General features: G+C 26.8%; 1 protein-coding gene across 2 annotated transcripts in view; it reads left to right on the plus strand.

The window, feature by feature from the left end:
- Positions 1–23,313, plus strand: part of LOC111028775 (dopamine receptor 2) — a 137,825-nt gene extending 114,512 nt beyond the window's left edge. Inside the window, exons 4-5 of one of the 2 annotated variants that reach the window (XR_002603937.1) lie at positions 21,984–22,155; positions 22,802–23,313. Coding sequence is in view for 1 of the 2 variants with exons in the window: in XM_022307528.1 (XP_022163220.1) it covers positions 21,984–22,064 (81 nt within the window). In the remaining variant the exon portion in view is untranslated. Of the gene's footprint in view, positions 1–21,983; positions 22,412–22,801 lie in introns of those variants that run through there. The other variant, XM_022307528.1, reaches the window with a different exon arrangement.
- Positions 23,314–24,668: the final 1,355 nt, after the last annotated feature.

A 24,668-nucleotide genomic window follows, 5' to 3' on the forward strand; every position in this document is an offset into this window, starting at 1 on the left:
TTTGCTTATTGTTTTAGTTACAGATTGTAAATATTTTTATAAATAAATAAGGTATATCGGACACACACGTATATAATATAACATTATATTATATCATACATGTAATTTCATAGTTTGATAGTTGCAAAAATAAAATGATCTACTTACTTTAAAATACCGACGGCTGCTCTCGCGTCAATACTAAAAAAATCAATTAGTATAATGCTGGATAAACATAAACCTATCTTACAAAATGTATCGAGCTCGGGATGGTACTTAATAATAATAATAATAATAATAACAATAATAACAGTGGTACTTGTACATCGCGGTGTTGTACCTAAAAAGTGTATATGGAAGGTTAACTCGAATTAAAAGTGTACTCATAGAACGGTAATGGACCATAAACAATATCCTGGTGACGATAATACGTCGTGGCTGTGTGGTTATGGTTGTTGGAGGGCAAAAGGGTAGAGAAATTCCGCTTGTGTAAAATATAAAGCGCTTGGGCGTGATTATTATTCTCGTGCGCTTATTTACGACAAACCCGAATGGTTCCTATATTATGCTGTGTTATATACGGTGCGTGCGGTAAGGCGAAATACGTATATATATATATAGGTATGCATTTAATAATATTATGGCATATAGTTGGATCGCGTATAGTTGGTGTGGCGAGAAAACACAAATGTTCACTCACACACTCGTCATGTTATATTATTCGATTCGACGAAATTCACGGGCACACGTGGGCGTGACGATGTCATAATGGTGTATATACTGCTGCAGTATGCCTCGTTAGTGCGGTTTTAAGAGGGGTGCAGTTAACCCGGGAGGCAGATTTTTGGTTGTGCTGACATTTTTTAGTTTTATTTTTCTCCTAGTGCTTTTCTATGTTTTACAAAATGATTAGAAAAAAGGATTCCTCAAAGAAAAAGAAATATATTTATTTACTATTAAATATTTATATGTAGTACACGTATATAAGCGCGCCCGCAGGATAAAATCCCACCTGGGGGCAAGATAAAAATTACTTATAATGTAATATTAGTTTTAGTGATATTGATATTAAAGTTCATGCAGCTAATAACTCCCAGAGGAAATGACTCCCTTGCCCCCCCCCCCTGTGTCCTCTCTTGTAACAATACAACAGTGGATAAATACTTTAATTTATACAAACATATTAATTGTTTCAATTTTTAATTACTACAATGACTGTATAAATGCATATTTTGTAGAAGAGAGATTTTATTATACTAGGTACTCGATTTTGAGGCAAGTAAGTCATATTATTAGTTGATGCCTGTCGCACGTACTGAGTAGGGACTGAGTACTCACTGATTAAAAATGTATGAATAATTAATTTTTTGAAATATATCAATTAAGGCATCACTGTGCAATTAAGTTTAGATATAAAGTATTCGATAATAATGATGGTATTTTTTTTCATTAACTTTTCTTAACCAGACTCGACGTTTCTTATAAGGAATCATTGTATACGATCTCAATAATTTAATTTTATGTACAGTTTTAAATTAAAAGCGAGCAATATAGTAGAAAATTAGATAGAATTCTTAGTATTTTTTGGTAATTAATTTTCCATACTATTTAAGAAGTGTAAGGTACCTAGGTTAAGCTACCTATACTGTCACGATACATACTTCTTTTTTATTCATTTTATTCAAAAGAATACTAATCTTTTTTACTGTCAATTGTAAAGCATATAATGTTTTTGAAAATCTCGATACATCTGAATCTAAACTTGAACGATTAGTCTCTGCTTCTGAGTTGTTACAACTTATATACCAAGGATATTGTCCTTCAAAAGTGTATTACGAAAATGTAAAACAAAGTTTAAAATAAATCAAAATTAAAAAACGTACAAATAATAATTAATTAAAATATTAATTAGTAATAAAATTAGGTACAAAGTAATTTTAATTCATCACCTCCATACTTTCTAACCCTATTATCCTTAACAAACATAAATAATTCTAAAACTACTCGATCGAATTTCAATATAGATAGAACATATTGATAAAAGTTGACAGTAGTTTACTCAACAATTTACATTAAAAAATTGTGTGATATTCCAAATTATTTTGCCACTGTGGCTCTGTGTATGTAAATCATAATGACAGTATAAACTGTAACATTTTTTAAATTTATTAAATAATTGTGATCCTAAATTCTTAAATAAAATTTTTGGTTCATTTCTGAATTCGAAATATCATATTATATGCTTTGTATACTATTTGTCGATAGGGAACCGGACTAGATGGCATTTTATGCAGTGGTTGATCCGGGGTGAGGGTAACTGTGGATCTACTAAATTTATATGAGAGGTTCCTTTTAAGACCAAAAAAGTACCATTGATTTGGTATTCAAACAGTATAAAACTATTATTAAACTGCTAAATTGAACTGCTATATATTTCTTTTTTAATATACAAGGCATTCAAATGTTTTTACTACACGAAACTAAAAATCTTTGATTTATAAATAAGTATACTCATCGTAATTGTATCATACATAATGTCATAAGCAAAAAGAAAAGATTAAAAAAAATTTTCATAACCTATCAGAGCTATATAACATCGACTAAAAAATGAAAAGCCCATGTTTTAATATATATTAATAAACGTTTATAGGTTATTTGTTTTATGGAATTTAATATTTTGTATTATGTGTTTATCAACGAAAAAATAATCCTAAGAACTCAGGTATTAGTATGCATAAATAATTTGTTCTATAGCTACAATTTATTAATATTTTAGAAATAATATTATGCATTTTCGATCAAAAATGAAAATTAATTTCCAATCGAATAATGCAAATAAGTGACAGGTAGGTACTCTATTATTATAGAGGCGTAAAAAGAGGCCGATTTCATCAGGAAATATTAACTGTGGGTCAAATGATCTCCTGCGCCACCCTTCCCCCTAAATTCATGACTAATTCCACCTTTATTTTTTAAGTCAAGTAATTTAGCTTTGGCTAAGCCATCGCATTATTTATTTAATTTGTCACTTTATAACGGTGCATTTCCAAGTACTTGGAAAAAATCTTATAAACTTCATCTTTATTCAAATTTGTGGATAAAAGAAATGTGAAAAACTATATACATCAATATCTAAATTATCAACTAGGTATACCATTTATACCTAAAATTGTTGAGGCAATCATTACTAAAAAAAAAAACACGACTTGTGTATCAAATATAGTATGAGAGTCCATTTCAACACAGTTTCCTCCCTAAGCACTATATTCTTACAATTTTAGAGTATATTTTTCTCGTACCAATCTTATCTAAAAAATATTATATTATTGGTTAGGAAATTTAAGATGACTCAAAGGCTAAAGCATACAGTAAAAATAATAATCTATATGACCGCCGTCGTTTTACACAAGGATTGTCTTGATGCATTATTGTTTCGCTGTAAAAGATTCCATAAAAGTCAACGTCGTGAAGTTCAAACGTAAAAATAATAATAACGACAAAATTGAAACGGTTATATTACGCCCCACCCGTACACACACCCTGAAGCGACTCAATAATAGTAATAATAATAGTATACCTGTATGTATATGGTAGTTTAATATACACATGCAATATAAATCGAATTGGAAATAAATTCGCAAGCGGTCGTTTACAGCCAAGGCGTCGATGGCGCAGTGAATTCATCCACACACTAAGGTACCTAATATAATATTATAATATGTAACATATAAGTACTATGTATTGTAACGTGAAAGCGGATATGCGCCTATACCGCGAGTGTCGATTTTAAAAGGCAATTTCCTCAGCTACCGATATGATGATCTCGCTTATCGAATTTATCATTTGGTTTTCTACGTGCAAGTTACCTATATAATAATATATCTATTATTAAACTCGTGTATAGTTATATATATATATATATATATATAAATAAAAGTGTATAATATACATTTTCGTCTCTCGATAAACGGATAAATATACCAATTTTTTTTTATGTGCGTGCGTGCGTAAAAATAACGGCGACAAACGCTCGGTTTCTCGAACGACTAAACTTTGTTTTCCGCACAGAAATGCATCAAATCGATTTTAAAACGCTCGCCTAGACGCCTTTTGTCAAATCGACGAGTGTTAATTCGGGTGGGTACATCAATAATAATTTTAATATTTCGTAACACGAATCTAATACTTATAGTTCTAATCACTGCACGTCTGTAACAGTTAGAATATAAAATTCCACCAGTTTCTTAAAAATATAATTAAAAAATAAAACACTGAAATGGTATAAACAAAACCAATTGAAAGAGGTACGATTGACAGTTTTATTCGAAAAAGAATTTTTCAGAATTTTTTTAATGAGCGTTGAAAAGTAAATTAATATCTTTATTCTTCACAACATTACTTGATTATTAAGGCATACCTATAAACATATAATAACCTTCGAAATATATCTATAAAAAAATCTAAAAAACAATAATAGACAGTATTTTTTTAATTAACTAAACTTATAATTTATGTTTGTTAATAAACATTAAATTACCAACTACAAATTGATACCTTTACAAACCACTTAACTTAATTTTATAGTCCAAAATTTAATTTAATAATACAATTTGTTTAATAAAACCAAAGCTTTGTTCTGAATCTAACTGTTTATATTAATATTGTTTCAATTTTTCAAAATCTAAGTAAGAATGTACTGTAGGTACCTATCAAAATTTTAAAAATATTTACTCAATTAAAATATCTTTTGAATAGATCAATCTTTCTTTACTATTTTTATAAGAATTTCTTTTGATTTCTAAGTTGTTATAAATAATTTTTTTGCATAAGTGTATTATACATGTTTCTTGTTGATTCATATTTAAATCATGCCATAGGTACCTACATCATAATATGTTGAAGTGTACTATATATATTTATTAACTTAATTATCTTTGAATATTGTTGAAAAACGTATTACAGTATACTTAATTAGAAGTTATTTAAAATACCTATAATATCTAGTTTAATTTTTAATCACTTGATGATATTATTTAATTAGTATATATGTTTAATATTTTATAGTTTTTAATAGCTTTGATATACCCTTAAATCTAACATTTTTAATACATTTTAAATTCCGTTCATTCCGATTCGATTCAGAATAATAAAATATAAGGAAAGGACTTAAAGTATAAATCAATATTTATTATGTTTATATAAAGCCAATAAGAATATTATCCAAATACATTTTGAACATTTACTTATGATTTAATGTTGCTTTGAAGTTTGAAGCATTAAACGTTCACAAAGCTTGCGGTACGTAAGGAATTATATTTTATAAGTCGTATCTGTCTGCAGTTGCTCGAATTAACATCGTAACTCGTATAATTAATGGTACGAATTCAAAATCAAAAGGATTCGAACACGTCGTTGGCTTATGCTTGATATTTTCAGATATACGCATAACCCCTAGTTGTATGACAAAATGGTACCGATACCTATCAGTTTTGGCGATATATTATATATAATCTGATATCGATTGAAGGCCATCTGTTGCTATCACGTCTCTGGGAACTTAAGACTACAGCGGGGTTTCGGTGGGTGTGTACAATTCAGCGATGCCGTCCTAACTGGGTATAGTTATTAATTTCATACACATACACGCACACAAACTATCGTTTCTGATTTCAAAAAACGCTCTCGTCCATCGTAATAATTTACCGTCCCACTGGCGCAAGCGTCGCGGTTGGTGGTAGACACACTATTTTATTTGTCTAACCTTCTTTACCTACCCCTCTCTGTGAGCCGTCGGCGATTTCGATTTTTCCAACAACAAGACTTCATACGGAGCAATGCAATTAGGATTAAAAACAATATAATACACCACTTGCTGAACGTCACCGACCATCGTCGTTGCGTAGGTATATCGTGCGAATTAGTGCGAGACCCGTGTGATGTACACACTACCGAAACAACCCTCACACCGTCACACTCGATCGTGTATTTATCCGCAGCACTTTCCCTCGTGTCCAAAGCCCTCATCTGACTTTATCGATTGAGTGGTTGTGACAGAGAGAATCCGTCGGGACCAATGTTGGAAACTCTCCAGTCAGCAGATCGTTCGACGTAGTGGTGAGACGGAAAGGAATTTGGTGGTGGAGAGGGCGGAGGAGACGTGAAACGATAAACATGACGGACAAGGTATACTTATAATGCCCTCAAACGGTGTTCCAGTCCTCGACGTAACCCACCGACACCCTATGACGTATTGCAATTTCGAAACACTTGACCACTAAATTGTAGTGTTCGCCTTTGAAAATACTTAAAATTACCCTATTCTGGCATCCACTACTAACTGAAACATAATATTATTTTCACAGGTAAACTATATATAATAATAATATATAGTATGTAGATATTTCCCTCGTGATTATTACACTCATATTATGATTAAAACATTCATTGGAATTACTACTATTATATTAGATTATATTCACTGTGAATGTTCTACTTTACTATAGTATTGACTATAATTATATACAGAGTGTAACAGAAAAATCTAACAAATGAAATAACTTTTGTTTTTATCATTATTTTTTTTTTAATAATAATTTATAGACGCTAATGTACCTACAGTCAGTTTTCCATTTTTTATAATATTGTATTATTACAACATTTTTCTTGTTTATATCAAAAATTAAAATGTATTTATTTTTAATAAAATTAAAAATAGCCAATTTCTAATCTATTTTTAGCCAAATTTTGATGGCAATAACGTTTATTTAAGTCAAGTTATTTTTTTTTTAATATCCATATTTGTTGGAGTTAATTCATTTAAAACGTAATATCTTCGACATTATATTATACTTTTGGGGAATTTTGTATTTCCTAGGTATAATAAGTATATTTCTTAAATTATTTATCATCCATAAAATGTTCATCGTTTTTGTAATACGTTTAACTAGTATAATTTATTTATTTTATTTCAATATTATTCATGTTTAAAAAAAAATACTAAAATGTACTGAAATAGTGGACTTAAAAAATAACAGGGAAAAAGTTTTTTTCTTATCTATATTGCCTGGTCTGTTAAACTTTAAACGATTACAAGTCAAGTACAACAAATAAAAAATATAATCACCAAAAATTGCACATAACAGCTAAGACTTATGGTGAGTTGCATAAACAATTACTGAACATTAAAACATTTAATGGATCAATAGTGAGCTAATGGTCCTTTAAACATGATTTAATGGACCATGATTAGTTCATTAAGTTTTAGTGAACCATTAAATGAATCAATTTTTCAAGCAACCCATAATTAATGTATTTATAAAAATAAAAATAAATTCGACTTTTTCAAATTATGTTTTTGTAAAATTCTGTGCCAATAGTATAACATTTTAAACATTTTATAAATATAAACAATTATGCAGACTGCATCGTCGTATATAGTATACACTTATCACTCCTAATCCAGAGCTTGACTAATGCCTTATTCAACAATCCGTTGGGTAGACTAATGAGGCTGATCAGGATCCAGGACGTGATAATTAACCAGTAAAAGAGGAACATATATATTTAAACCGTGTCTTTCACGAACACGCTTGTAGACGTGGCATTGATAAATGGTATTTGTATGGTTTGAGTCTTAGACCGTGTGTCACGGTTTTTCACTTTCAACAATATTTCTTCACGTGGACGCGCTTAGGTGTAAAGACTTTTGATAAGCTATTTCATGATAGAATATACCGTGAATAAAACTTTCGTTTTTTTTTTAGTTATCACGCGTAATTTGTTGTTGTAAACTAATTTAGCTTTATATAACCCATTTTTTTTATCATAATTTAAAAATGACAGTAATTAATAATTGTATTATTCCCGATAAATAATATCATACCCTCGACTATTTTGTTGTTTTTTTTAACAGATTTAATAAATACATTATATCTAGTTTTACTATACTCCTTTTATTCAACTTCTCAGCAGAAAAAAATTTTTCTCAGAATATGAAAAGTAAAAGCAAAAAAAAAATTTCAAGTGAAATAAAAAATATCGTGTCCAATCGATGGACCTACCTACTTTAGTTTTTATTTTTCTAAATATTGTTTTGACATTTCAATGTAATACTACGTGGCATTTGAGATATTGGTTTTCTAAAACTATTTGTCAGGCGAATTACAGAACCTAAATTACTATTATAATAGTTATAAAATTCAGCTTGGAAATAAATTCAAGTACACGCATGTTTTCCTTCAGTTTATTTAATTCATATTTGGGTTGACGTTAAACGTATGGCTCTACAATATCAATAAAATAAGCACCAAATCATTTAATGGTTATCTAATTAACATATGTTTTGTAGATCGTTATTTAAAAAACCATAGCATGGTCTCTATATTTTTCCTCTACAAGGAGAATCTATGAATCATAAATATGTTTTTGTTAATAAGTAACAATGACAACAAAAACCCTACGAAAAATCGGTAAAAAACAAAAACGTATATCCAGCATAAAAACTTATTTATGTTTTTAAAAAATGATACAAATTTACTATACATTTGTACATCATTATGGTTTTAAATGTTTTATGTGTTGGTCTAAATGTTGTTAAATCTTCAAATGTTTTGAATTAGATATTTAAAACATTGTTTGTGTTTAAAGTTAGCATATTTTAAGAGGAAAGATAAACAAACTCTGCTCATTCAATTTAACTGATGTTTGCAGCTCCCCAACTTTATTTACGTTCTGTTTGAATACGTTACATTATATTACGTTGATGGAATTTATTTGATGTATATATTAATTTAATCCATGTTTAAGACTTTAGTTTACTTCTACATCTATTTAAAAACATCGGGTTCACTAAATACTAATTATACTTAAGTTTAAATGGTTTCGTATCTTTCAAATTATAATTTCGAATTATGAAATCAATGCACAGCTATTGGTAATTTATACGCTTTTGTATTGCGTACATCTAAATATATACCTTTTAATTAAATGTATCAAATAACAATAATTTTAATCACGATCGTGCAATAACAACTCAGTTCATTAAAAAGTTATTTCATAGAATAGTCATTATGTTTAATAATATGATGCCCTGCTTGAAACTTATTCTACTTACAAGTCTGTTGTATGTCTTATATACATTGGGTAATTCTATTTGTAATAGCTGGTATACTCCAATAAACAATATAAGCTCGTGATTACGACATCAGCCAAAAAAGAGTCCCATAACAATTTTAAGATGAACTAAGTTATAATTTTATAAAATGCTCACCAGTAAAAAAAATATGAAAAAATATTTTATTATTAAGGAGTATTTACTATGTATATACCTAGGTGTGAACAATCTATTGTCAATATTTGAGTTAATACGCTCATAAAAAAATTTAAGTGGCTATACCCTACTCGTTTTTGTTTTAAATTCTAGAAAGGACAACTTATGTGGTAGGTTTCCTGCATTATATTTTTAAGTATTAGATATTAAAAATGTTACACATTTTCACCTGCAAAATAATTTTAATGATTTTAACGAATTTCGTCAACATTTTAATTTTAAAACAACTATAAATAAAACGTGCCTTTACTGTTAACTTTAGTAAATTACATCCATAGAGGGGGGGGGCAGATATTTTCAGTGCGTACAGTGCGCCAGAAATCTTAATTCAGCTCTGACTATACATGAATGGAATCTTACTTGTATCGTGCCATTACTCGAACATCCATTGTTGATACTTTAGTCGATGATTTCGCTGTATATATTTCAGTATGTACAGTGTACACTATATTTATATGTAACGTTTACATTTTAAGTTTCCTGTGATTTCGGTCAGATGTCCACTATCCAGCTATCCACCGAACATCAATCGCACTGTGGTCTGCTTTGTGGGTAGGTACAGAGACAAAATAGCATTTTCCCAGCGAGTAGGGCGCTTTTTTCGTATCGTCACGGGGGTTGGACGTGAAAATGAAAAGGATTTTCGATAAAAGTGACGGTACTCCAATAAGTCTGCTTAATGGCTTTTTTTCGGAATGGGATACCATTTGTGTTGGACACCGAATTGCTCCTGTTGAAACATTGTCACACAACGATTGAAATACTAGAAAAACACCATACACCTCATACAGCGTAGCTGACAACTGTGTTGGTCGTATATTAAATCACAAGTGGCAATTCTGAAAAGAAAAATGAAACAATATCACGAGAGCTAATATCTCGAACAAAAGTCATTGAGTAAAAATATTTTCAATACATTGAATTTACAGCGATTTTGCAGGCGTAAAATTCTCATTATTAATTAATATAATAATAATATTATTTATCATCTCAAAACGCCAAAGCTTAAATAATACTCAATAATAAAATATGTATTGAATACAATAATTAGTAGATTAAGTACTAATAATTTTCATTTAGAAACAAATCATACATTTTAAATTTCAAAAATCTCAGATAGACTAAATGATAACCAAATATCATTCAATGCTGTTAAATATATTACTAATAAGTTCCATTATTTTTTCAAATTTTTTTTTTCATTCTATGTTTTGTAATTCAAAAATGTTTATTTTACCTATGAACACAATAAATAATAATATATATCATTTACTTTAAATATATATACGTTGGTTAATGTGAAATAATTTCTCAGTATACCAATAATAGCTTCTTCACTTCTCTCGGAATATTATAAATTTATAATACACAAATTAATATTATTATGCATTATCGTATTAAGGTTTTCCAAAGTTCATACTACTAACAATGTAGGAACTATATAAACAGTAAACACATCTTATTTAATCTCCGATAATGTTGTGGAATGGAATTTGAAAGACGCTATAATATTATCATAAAAATAAAATAAAAATGTCTTATTTCTATTTTAAATTTTTGTCATAATATTGTTCTCTAATGGTTACGTGTTACTTTTTCACCTTTTTATTAATATAATTACAAAAGTTCAGCTTTTAAGTGGATAAGGAATATTAGTAAACTTTATTCGTGTTTTCTATATTTATAACCATCTTGCTTTTGCATTAATACAGTGAATAATAGGTAGAGTTAAGTTATTTCGCAAATTTGTATAAATAATTGATGGCCAAAATGGTATAAGACATGGAAAAAAATACATTTTTAATAATTTTAAAGTGAGTTTTAAGTACTTACTATCGTAATATTAAATAATTTATTAAATTTACAAATTACACCTGAAAATGTTAACATGCCTAGTAAATGAGTATAACAATATTCATCATATACAATAATAATTACTCACAATTGTGTGTTAATATTTAAATATTTCTAATGATCTATTTTTCATACCTACATAAAAATGTAAAATACCTATTTAGTAGTTAAATACTGATACTCAATATTATTTATTAATATTTTATTAATAAAAATATTCATAATTTATTGTGACCTATTTTAGTTATCTAACGAGATTCATTTCACTACATTAATACAGAGTTATTAAAACAGCAAAAAAATAAATATTTTAAGAAAAACACATATCATGTTTAACAAATAATTGGGTTTAGAATATAAAATGAAAAAATCTAATAAAGGACGTTTTACACACGCATTTAACATAATTGTTTATACTTAAGTCCAACAAATTATTAATTTATTAAATAGGTACTATATCGTATATTGTGTGTAATATCTTTCGTGTGTATTAAGTGTTAATGCACCTATAAATGATGTCCTCTTTTTACTCTTTTTAAACTGTAAAATGTCCATTTGATAATTTTTCCATTTGTCTAAATGACTTTCCCAGTAACTTAATTGTGTACATACCATTTTTATTTATCTAATGATATCCTTTTTGAGTTCTACCTATTTATTCCCTAGTGTATTATTTCTAGACATGTATAAAATAGGTACTAGCTAGTTTCTCAGATCACACAAGCATTTGTATTTTATGATTTCTCAAAACCATTTGAGATAAAATGATTAGTAGTTAAGTCATGTATTTTCATAGATAAATTTACGTAATTTGTCGATAATGGTATTTGATGTATAATTCGATATATTTGTTCTTGTTAAATACTAATATTTTATATTATATGATAGCACAATATTTTTATACCTTCATTACATTCTACCTGAGATAAAACATTATCTTCGAAAACATCCATACATTTAGTACACATTTTCCCCTACACGTGAAATAATGTGTAAAATGATAATTATAGAAAGACTATTATTGTGTGGATATTATATGCAATAAATAAAACACATACAACATAAAATATTTCATCAATCATTTGGTGTATTATTTATGTGGAACACATTAAACTACATCCAACCTCAGTTTTATTTATAAAAATGATTTATTGTTCGGTTAATATCCTACTATCTTGACTGATGATCAAAATAGTTTATGTCATAGCAATTATTATTACCTAGTTTACATTTGAAACTATATTTTTAGAGGTTATAAAATATTTGATAAGAATTTATGTACGAGGCACGAATTTAGCTATATTTACGATTGATATTTTTGTCAACCCTCATTTGTTGTTTGATTGACATATAATATGTGTGAACACAATATATCCTGTTTTCTAAGAGGAAAATAATAGAATATCATTTTCTAGCTTACTTTATCTAGTAGAAAATGTATCTAGTATCTAGTCACACGGATAAACAAAATCTAAACAGAGCAAAAAAATTTAAGCCACGGGCTATATGTTTTAATTTAAATTCTCGTTAATTTTTAAGAATGTGTTAATTACATTTCTGTTAACAGAAAAATATATAGATACTTAGTACTTAACTATAAACATTAATTAATGCAAAACATTAATTTTTCCGTATTACTAAAATTTATGGATTCCTAAATTATCGTTAGTCGTATAACTACTATTACCTATTACTTTTTTTTAAGTAAGTATATGTTCAATTTTTTGTTACATTCATAAATCTGTATTTATTAAAACATATAACTATATAAGTATTAACTAAAAAAGTTCTACTAATTTTTAATTCATTTAAAATATTTAATTTATATAAGTAGTGAATTAATTTTTAAGTTAGTTTAAATGGTATACAAATAAATGTCGAATGCAATAAATCTATCAAATAGGGAGAAAGAAGATAACAAATGCATTGCATTGTCATTGTGTGTATAAAATATTAATATACTCGTACGTTACAAGTTAGAAGTTCCCACAAATAATATTTTTAAATTAAAACAAACCAATCAAAATTGTCATTCTTTATTTAAATTTTAAAACTTCCACTCAAATTCAAAATACAAATGATTATCAAAAAAACCTGTATGTAACTTTAATATTTTTAAATAGCTATAATTACAACGTATGAGGAACCTTGTATTAATTTTTCAAGCTTTTTGACAAAGGGAATTTATAGAGAAAAAATCTAAAATTTCAAATGTCTATTATAAATAGTTTGTAAAGATTATAAACACCCTATAAAAATTATATCATATATAGAAAATGATAATATAAACATTTGCTGAAAAATTAAAGCATCTACGATAATTCGTTATTGAGTTACACCAAAAAAAAAAACAAATAAAGGCTTAATCAAAACATTTTTATGTTTTCCCGTTTTCCGTAATTTTTTTTGTTTTTCCCAGCTATTTTAAAAAGTACGGGAAATTGTTTAGGCACTTTTAACTTGACATCTAGATCCAACTTGTTGCCATAAGCCACCCACAAAATTTTAAATTCAAGCATTTTTTTCTATCAGAAAAAGTAAAACCAACAAAAAATTAAAAATAATATTTTAAGGAAACATACATTTATTATTCTATAAAAAATTATACTGCATCGATCTAGTAACGATAAAAGTATAGATTTTGCAACGATTTATTATTTTCAATTTTTTTGTTGGTTTTATTTTTTCTAGTAGCAAAAAATGCTTGAATTTTAAATTTCGAGGGTGGTTTATGGAAGCAAGTTGGATCTAGATGGCAAGTCAAAAGTAAAAAACTTCCCGTATATTTCAAAATCAATTCATTCATCACTCCTAGTTTGGTACAGTGCAAATTTTTTCCAGAAAAATGTATGGATATTTTTTTTTTAAAAAACTACCAAACAATTGCGTAATGGAATACTTTATTTTCCTAAAATACAAAAACTTATAAATATTACCTGTGTATTTTAAAGAAATAATTTCCATTTACAGTATAAATCAAACTAAATTCTTAAGGGGTCTAGAATTATGTTGAATTTTATTAAAACAAATTACAAAATAAAACAGTGTAATTGAAAAGTACAAATCTGTATTTTCAATATTGGTTCACACATAATTTAAGATAAGATGATTTAACAATTCTAAAGTGTACAATTTATTAATCTAGATATTTTTAATTGATTTTGTTTCACTGTGCAGGCTACATTTCTCATGTTTTATTATTCATGTTTATATAGGTACCTACATCAAATTATTATTATTATTATGCCTATATAAAGAATGTAGAATCATTTTCATTATACGAATACTATCAGTCCCCTGCATATATTTATTTTTAAAGGATCACGTCGCATGCAGTCACTCCATGATGTGTGCGTAAAGAGTAACGATTTTTTTTATGATTTATAATGTGTCAAAAATGGTGAAAATTCGATGCATGTGAAATTCTGTGTTTTAAAAAAATTCATACACATCATATACATAAATTACTATATTTCTGATATTTTAAAATAAACATGATTTATACTTTAATTATTAATAGATGAAGTTAAAGTAAACACTCATAGTAAAGTGATACTAAATAACAATAATTGTAAACGATAAGAACCGCCGATGACTAGAAAAGATTCATTTTTAAACAGATTAAAAACAAAGTATTACAATAAAAATAGGTTTAATAAACAAGTTTTAAAATTATAATAAATATTTTGAAAATTTTACTGATTAAATATAATAGGTATATGTAAATGTAAAAGTACAAAAAATACACATAGATACATAAATTAATTATGTTAAACATTTAAAATTACTACGATCGTTATTTTTTAAATTCCAACAAAATAACCAAGATTATAATAGGAAAAACCATTAGTTTTTTCTTTAAAATAATCAATCTTATTAAAATTTAAACATTAAATTCCAGATATTAAAAAATATCTGACGGTATTATTGACATTTAAATGTCTACAAAAACAATTTATTAGGAACATCGTTTTAAATTTTCAAGCTTTTGAAATGAAAGCTTTTGAAAAATGTGATCAACATTAATCGAAAAATACCAAAAAAAGTCTAAAATATTTATTGTTTATTAACTGCTCAAACATAAAAAATATTTATCAATATCGTGTATACAAATCGCTATGAAATATTTGGTGAAAGTCTTAAATCTCTAAGGTTGTTTACTTTTGAATTACAACAAAAAAAACGAAATCGATTTTGTCAGAAATTAGTGTTGAGTAATAATTTTCGTTTTTATTAATTTTTTTTCAACTTTTGACCCTCCTAAGTAACAATTAAAAATTATTTACTACCCGAAATCAACCTTAAAATTAAAGTTTAAGCCTCACGGTTATGTCGGACTCAAAACTAAAAACACACACACATCAGGGTATAAAATTCATAATTATATGGACAAAAGAAACTTATGTTAATTATTGTAAATAGCCGAATTCTTAACCCCAGTATATAATAGTATACAAAGAGATTTGTTTATGTTAACTACAATTAAATCTGCAACATTTTAAATGAGTTTTGTATAACAATTTCAGTTGATATAATAACCAACAACAAAATTAGTGCCTTCGTTGACATACAATTTTGTATGTATATTATGGCCAAACTAAAAAGTTTGTATCCTTTTAAAACTGGTAGAGTCATATTGTATCTATTTGTGAATGAGCCCTAACCAGATTTATTGTTAATGTGCTTATAATTTCCTTTAATGTATCCATAACCACATAAATGAATTAATCACAAAGTTATATTCTAATCGTGTAATAAGGAGAGACACAAATTAAATTATTTCTCAAGGCACTGATTATATAAGCTTTAAACTTGTGTTGTTTGCATAGGTACATTTTGAAAGTTGTGTAATTTTATTATTATACCCACAGCAGAATATAGTAGAACACATACCACTAATTTTCTCTTCAAGGTTTTATTTTACCGGAAATATTTCCATTAGATATATTTATAGTTATAATATCATACATTTGAAAAACTTGAAGCTGAAATGATTTTTTTTTATCATCAAAAGAGCGATATTATGCTTTGGCTGTATTATTCGAGAAAAACTATAATAGTTTCAAACATTTTCACTCAATTACATTGAATTAAAAGTGTATGAATATTTGATTAAGTTATTGTATTTTGTACCAAGGACTCTACCCTGATGGAAATTTTGAACAACAACCGAATTTAAATATTTCAAATTAACTGAAATCGAAGCTAGAACTCATAATTTTAAATGAAAAAAAAAACGGATCAAAAAACTGGCGCTCTGCTGTAAATTAGGTGTCTAGGAGCCAGGAGATCGCTGTAATGGGTGGTATTAAATTTGAATTCAATGATATCATATCATTGTATGCAAAAAACTATTCTGAACGGAGACGGTATGTCAGTCTAGGATATTTTATATTATTGTTGTTACTTATTATTAATATGGTAGCTGGTAAGTTGAATTAATATTATTCTTAAATTATCAGTGATACAGGAAAAATATTAAATATACTTATGTAAAATAAATTGGGCTGTTTTGGAACCGAATAACAACACAATGATATACGTTATTCTTTGAGTTGATACGTAATTTTGTCCAAATTTTAACTTAAAATGTCTGTAAAAAATAACTGTATTTATAGGTTTTTTAGATTTTTAAGTTACGGAAAAAAAACTTCTTAAGTCTTACCTCGATTTAAATTTTCAATCCTTTGCTATAAAAATTGAAATTTTTTAAATTTGTAACTACTAAATCATTTCCGATTTCAAATTTGATAAATATTGTAAAAATTTGAACTTTAAATGCTTGTAAAAAAAAATCGTGCATATGTATTATCAATATTTTTTAACTGCTATGATAACAATAAATCAAAAATCATGTACTAAATTTACATGGGTTTTAACCCAACCAAAAACATTTTATTGACATTTGTAAAAAAAAAAATTGAAAAAAAAAAATTGCAAATGTCCGTAAACGACTTAAAACGAGTTAAAATATTTTGAAAAATGTATCAAGTATATAAATTGATGAAATAAACATAATATCGTGTAAATTCCAAGTGTTCACAGTAATATGTTTTTGAATCACAACAAAATAAGAAAATCGCTACAAGAGAAATTGAGTGAAATATCCTATGTTGTAAAAATGTCATTAGTTTTTTTTCAATAACATTTTAAATCCCCCTTCCCCCCGGAAAATTTGTTTTGAGTACGTCTCTGTCATTATACCTATATATATTGTTCGAATACATTCACAGAGACTAGAACTAAGGGAATTATAAATAACGTTAACATGTAATTACCTATTTTATATTTAATTGTAAATTGTGACTGCGACTGAGAGTAGGAAATGTGGTATTGGCGTATTTCGGTGCCGCGGTCGATTTAAAAAAAAATACAGTTGTAAAATGTTCATAACACACTTATAAAAATTTAAATACCAGTAAAAACATACGATCTACTTAGGTATCATGTATAATATATTCTTACCTTTAAGTTTATTATGTAAATCCACTCTAATATTAACATTTTCTGCGTTCTACGTTTATAAAACAGAGGACCACTCTTCAGGTGTGGTGTCCTCTTAATGAAAGTTTCTTTTGATATTTTAAAATAGGTATTTGTTTTTTATGGCAATTTTAATGAATCATAATCAGTAACATTAAGACCATTGGAACACTTAATTACTTTCAAAACATTATGTGTAGATTGTAGATACAAACCATTCTGAATTTAAAGTGTTATCCAGTAAGTATAAGCTCCAGAGCTAATATAAGACACGTATTTATTGAGTTCTGAAGTTAATTTTATAGGTGCCTTACCTTTTATGAATTAAAAATATTCAATAAAATTATAATTTTCATGTATTACACATAAACGTTTTAACTATGTATCATTGATTTATAGATTCATAGTATAGACAACATTACACTGGTTTGAAACCTTAAACTTTTTATTGTATATTTGGTTATTACGAAAAAAAACATGATCGTTTAACTTTATTTTTTGACAGAAAACAAATATATTAAAAAATGTTATTTGTCATTAGTTTTTTCATTTTTTTTGTTTTATCAGTGATATACTTGGGCCCATGACGGGACGCGTGATATTCTACTTAATACATAAAATGTAAAACGTTATTAAAATAGTATAATATATACTCTATAGGACGTTTTAACTAAATCCCAAAAGCAAGATCGAAACTTCAATTTATAAACATGAATATTGTAATGCGGTCTTATATGAAATGAAAGGATGAGGGTGAAAAAAGGGTAACTCTATCACTATGCAGTTTCGGTATTTAGATGGGCAGCGAAAATATTAAAAGTTTTTCAATAGTTACAAAAAAAAACATAATATACCTAATAGTACCTATTTCTAGTTACGGTTCTGTTATTCCTGATGCACTGGCCTGTATATTATTTGATTAATTTCGTGCGAACTTGTTTAAAATTACGAGATAAGTGACCAGAAGTTAAATTCTAGATTAATTCAGGTTAATTACTTTTAATGAATAGTAGGTTTATGAAGAGTACCTACCATATTATAACAAAATCCTATTTTTATTATTTAAATTTCTCACACAATGTACAAAAACCTTTCACAATCATCATATAAATTATGCTTAAATATGTAATTTTAATATTAAATATTCAGCTATCTATGCATAAAGTTGTTTCGCTGAGTTATATAATACACACACATATATGAGAGAGAGTGTGTGTGTGTGTATGTGTGTGTGCGTGAGTGTGTGCAGTAGGAGGAGGGATAAAATAATATTATAAACATCGAAAAAAATATATTATATTATATTAATGATTTATTACTATGAAATAAATTAATAGTACAATAAGTGTCTTCAATTGTATATTCAACTATTTTTGATATATTTTAATGATGTAATTGGTCCACATATTTATCATACCATATCGATATAATAAATTAAGTAAAACCTTAACCAAAATGTTAAAATGCTAAAATGATTACGTAATGTTGTTTACCCTATATTAAATCAAGATGCATAATAGGTAAAAATAAATTGAAAAACAAACTGTATCTTTGAAATTGAAACACAAAAATATAAAACATCTAACAATTATTTACATGAAAACTAAGTGCTCAAGTGGAATATCACTTGTCACATTGTAGTTTAAGAAGCCTAAATCAATCTACAACACTTGTTAAAACTAAAGTAAAATGGAATCATAAATCATTTTAATCTCTAAGTAAACCCTGTATCAAAATTGCGTTCCGTTGGATGTGTGCCATCCCAAGAATCGCTTAAGTTTGAATAAGTTTGAACTATAGAAAACTAAATAAACTGACTCAAATGGTAAACGAAAAATATTAGCTACTTATATTCATAAATTATGATAAAGGGTCATTTACACAGTATACTTGGTTCAGCTAAACATTTTATAAAGATATATTAAATATATATTATTATGAGTGTATATATATACGTTATGTGCATACGTATCATTAACTACAAGCAAACTAATAGTTATATTTATTTTGCAATTATGATTTTATTTAAACATTAAGAAAAATATATATGATTTTCAATTTAATACATTTTAAGACATAAATAAACTCAATTTATTTTTAATACATAGGGTATATATTAGGTAGTAAGCAGGTACCTTCATACAATTTAATTTCACACGAAGATGTAACGAAATTGCCTACACAAAAAAATTGTGTTCATTGAAGAAAATTGAATTCTCCCTACTTTGCATATAAATATAGCACCCTAAAAACGGGAACATAAAGGAAATCCTACAGTGAGCACAATAAACTTAGATTTACATTTAACATATTTGTGCATACTGCGTGACTAGTAGAGTTCAAAAAGTGCTTTAAAGTATATATATCATATATATATATACTCTTTGTAAGTTCTTATATAGGTACCATAATTGTGTGGAATTCAATAGAAGTTAAAACTATACTAAATTGTGTACATTATTCTTGAGGTTAATGGTATTTATTCTATGATGATATACAGATTCTCAACATTTAACGAAAATACAATTTAAAAAAAAAAACTAAATGTCAAGTACTTGGCAAAAGCGCAAGAGTAGTTGATAAATCTTGTTGAACATTTCGTTGACGTTTTTCTTATCGTTTTTGAAAATGTAATTTTCTATTTTATTAATATAAAATAATTACTCGATATGGGGTATGGACTCAAATGATGGTTCTTTAACATAAAAATAATGAGATTACAATAATAACAATATCAGAGTAAGAACTTAATATGTATACATGTTTATTCTCAATAATCCAACAGTAATAACCAACTGATTTAAATAAAGGTCTTTAACTATATTGCTACGACGTGACACAATTGTTGAATTGCGTCGTAATGCGATTCTTATCTGTGTTTACATTATACGCACATGATCTCACTGCGGAAAATATAGATTCCTGAAAGTATTTAATTGTATCCAATAAGTAATATGTATATTATGTAGTATACTGTAATAGACTAGAAAATTAAAAATTAAATATTCTATAATTTCCAATAATAGTATCGTGTTTCGATTATGCTTTAAAATTTAAAATTGTCTTCATTCCATTTAAATATAATATGCATTTATTGAGAACATACATTTTTAAATGATCACTCTCTACTTATACAAATATGGAAAACAATATTTTCATACATCAAACATGAAACAAATTAGTGTAATTTGCCAAAAAAATGTACACATATACTATACTGTACAGTTACCTATATGCGTTTATTCATTATAACTTTTATCCACATAAATTTAGCTTATAGCGTCAGTCTATTAGAAATAATACATGGGAAATGTGTATAATAGCATATAATATTAGTCTTAAAAATTCGTACAAAGAAAATACCATGATTGTAGAATCTTTGAAATATACTTTCGTGCCCATGAACAGGTGAAATGTTTAGAACACTAGGCTTTTAGCTGCTTAGTATTGTGTTATTTTAAGAATAGTAGTCACAGTAAATTTAATTTACCCTATATAAAAACGTATATATATTTATGCGTATACGCACTATACCTATATATACCTATATAGATAAACATAAAATATTTGCATTGGATGATACTTATTTGTACTTTCATAAAAAAATAAAACACTCGAATGGTTTCGAAGAAGTATTGAAAACATAAGGTCGAAAATAAAGCAATAAAACTGAATTAAATTTATTGTAATATTATGCGGTTTGACTATTTATTGGTACACGACTATGTTAAACTGACCCAAGTGCTATTTTATTTACATTCTTATATTGAGTTTGTGAAAGAAAATATTATCTGGGATTCACTATAACATAATAGCACACGTTTTTTATTACCTCAATTTTCAATAATATAGATACAGGAGTAAATATAGCCGTGATCCAAGGCCACCGTGCGATCGTGTTTATGAAATATTCATATTTATTTATACATTTTAGGAAAAACGACATGTGTTAAACATATTTGAATAGTCTATATATATATATAAATGTTTGCCCGGCCATATTATGCGACAGGTATGGATATATGAACCGGTGAGTCCCACCCCAATCTTTGATCTCGTAAGATTCAGGATTTAATTGTCACAATATACTGACTTTCAATAATTTATAAAAAAAAATGTATCTTAAAACCATGTAGAAGATACGTCTTATGACAATTTTGTGCAATGTATTTTATTTCTAGTCAATTTTTTCTTACTCTGTTACTCCGATGACATGAGTTGCAAAAAGTAATTACCATTACCAAAATAGATCACGCGAAACAAAAAAGGTTGAGGACCATAGGACTGTATTATATATACAATAATTACATATACTTTTATGTCTAAATTTTATTTTCAGTACATGGGAGCGTCTATGGTATTAGCTCCTGCCACGGTCACATACGCCACTGTCAACCAACAAGACATGTTCAACATCTGAGATGACCTTGAAAAATACATTAATTCATTGGGTGGGCGAAAAAACGCTCAAAGAAGATTCACATCGATATATCAATCATATAAGTATAAATGTATGTTACGTTGTTTTACCTTTTTTTAAATTATTATGTGTCTTCTATGAGAAATGACTCGTATGATTGGCTACGTGGTAAATAGATATTGTTCTAATTATATTTCTTAATTCTATCTCTTAAAACAAACTTTCTGTGGACACCGATCTGTTCCGTTAAAGGATCGACACAGTCCCTCGGACGGGGAGAAATTTAATGAGAAGTCTTCATTTAAATTCAAACTCCTCTATTATATTCATCCTCCTATTTTTTTTTTAATTTAACATTATTATACAATAAATAGGTAGTTTAATAAAATAATAAACGCTCATTTTGATGTCATCCATCATGTTATTCATTATTATAATTGAAATGTCGTTATTATTTTTTAAGTCAACAATTAGAATAGGACTGAGACTATGTGTAATGTATAAGCTACTTAACTACTAGAAAATATACCTATGTTTACCTTTTCGACCATATCATGAGTGTGTAAGGATAAACATGGTAAATAGTATTTTACCTATGACCATGACATTAATTTTTTCCCTCGTTTTATTTTTTTTTTCACAAAACTGTATTCCAAATTTTTTTACTAATATTGTATTTATGTAAAAAGTTTTTAAAAAATATATTGTAAATACTAATTTAAGACTCGTGGTTACAGGGATTTATCCAAGTTTCAATGCTGTTCAATTTTTGATATCTATAAAAAAACAAAGAAGCTTATATTTATAAAAACTAACTTCATAAGATCTCATCCGTCTCCAATAAAAATTTAGTAAGTTAAAATATAAATAAATGACTCGAAAATATTTTAATAGAAAAATCTTCTCATTAGAATTAAGAACTCATCGTCGTTTATCGCCTTCATAAAAATGTATGAATATTGTCTATTTAAGTGCCTAATACGGTATATTGCTATTAGATAATTACTAAAACAGCCTATTTTTCAGATAGGCTTTTAAAATGTCATATGATAATTTTTTAATGTTCAATCTTCTATAAAAAATAAATGTAACACAATTTTATAACCTATCTTTGTAGCTAACCTCCACTATTTATAACTTGTGTGTAACACTGTAATTAATGGCCTTTGGTGTCAATGTTATTTTTTTAAGATCAATATTAAAAAAATAGTTTTTAATCATTTGTATAATGTATACACAAAATACAAAACTAAACCTATGTTTTCATGATTTAAAATATTGTGTTATTTGAATTGAACGTTCATAATTCATATAAAAGTGGGTGTGAGTGCGAATAAGATACATTTTTTTTAACAAAAAAAACTTTTTGAAGCTTTAACTTCTTAGGCATTTTATGCTATAGGCAAGATAAATATACAGATCTGTAAGTAGTACTATATAGGTACTCTTAACACATTTTTTAATAAATATATTTTGGTGTTGGTATATATATAAAATATGTAGGTATGCCTATAATAGGTACTAGAAGTACCTAGATTTAAAATAATAATTAATTACATACCATATATACCTGCAGGCTATATGGAGACGGATTCCAATTTCCAAGATCAACAAGTAAGCCAAAAAGTCATATTCATGATACCTTAGATTTTAATTTGACCAATTTCATAAAATAATACTAAAAAACACTAAGATCGATATAGTTATAATTTTGATCTTAAAATATATATAATTAAAAACATAGAAGTATTGGATAAATCTCTACTATTGATTATAAGCTTTTGTATTAAAGACGACAGTATACTCTATAAGACTATAACCTTTGGGAAATAATACATTACCTACTTGTTCAATGTGATTTTGCATTATTTACAGAGATGCATTAATAGTTGTAACCCTATAACATCTGTGTTTTATTTTTTTTTTAATCAAATCATTCACGTGACTGTTTTATGCCCAAATAAAAGTGTTTAATGGCTTAGCAATAATCGTGTAAGAGTGAAATACCTACAAAGAGTAAATCTTAAAATGCGTTGTATTATTTTAATAACTAACTAATCGAATAGAAACATATTATTGAAATCATCATGTATTTTTTATACAACCCAGTTTTATTGTTTTATTTTACTTTAAAAAACTTTAATTTCAAATTAAATAATTATAGGTATCATTGTTATTTGTTATTTTTTTGTTTTATCCAAAGCAGACATTAGTCATAACTCTAACTATATGTATTTAAATATATTATAATATAACTACTAACTAGATTACACGGTTTTTTTCCAATAACAGTACTTTAAGAACTATAGATAATTATTATTCCTACTAGTTTCTATTAACTATGATTTATACAAAAACAAATTAATTTAATTTAAAAAATATCAATTGTTATGGATGTATTATGTAAGTAATATTTTTTTTAACAAAATGTTTAGAAAAGAATTCATTACTTTTCTTAAAATCTAGTCATATTTTTACCAATAAATTACCATATTGATAGTTGGTACAGTTTTTTGATTAATTTGGAGTAATTGCATGTGTACACCACACTATAGTATTTTAAGCTACATACGTATAAATAAATTTGTATAAATAAACGTAATA

The sequence above is a fragment of the Myzus persicae genome, unplaced genomic scaffold (genome assembly GCF_001856785.1).
Source record: "Myzus persicae strain clone G006 unplaced genomic scaffold, MPER_G0061.0, whole genome shotgun sequence".
In the NCBI taxonomy this organism is placed as follows: domain Eukaryota; kingdom Metazoa; phylum Arthropoda; class Insecta; order Hemiptera; family Aphididae; genus Myzus; species Myzus persicae.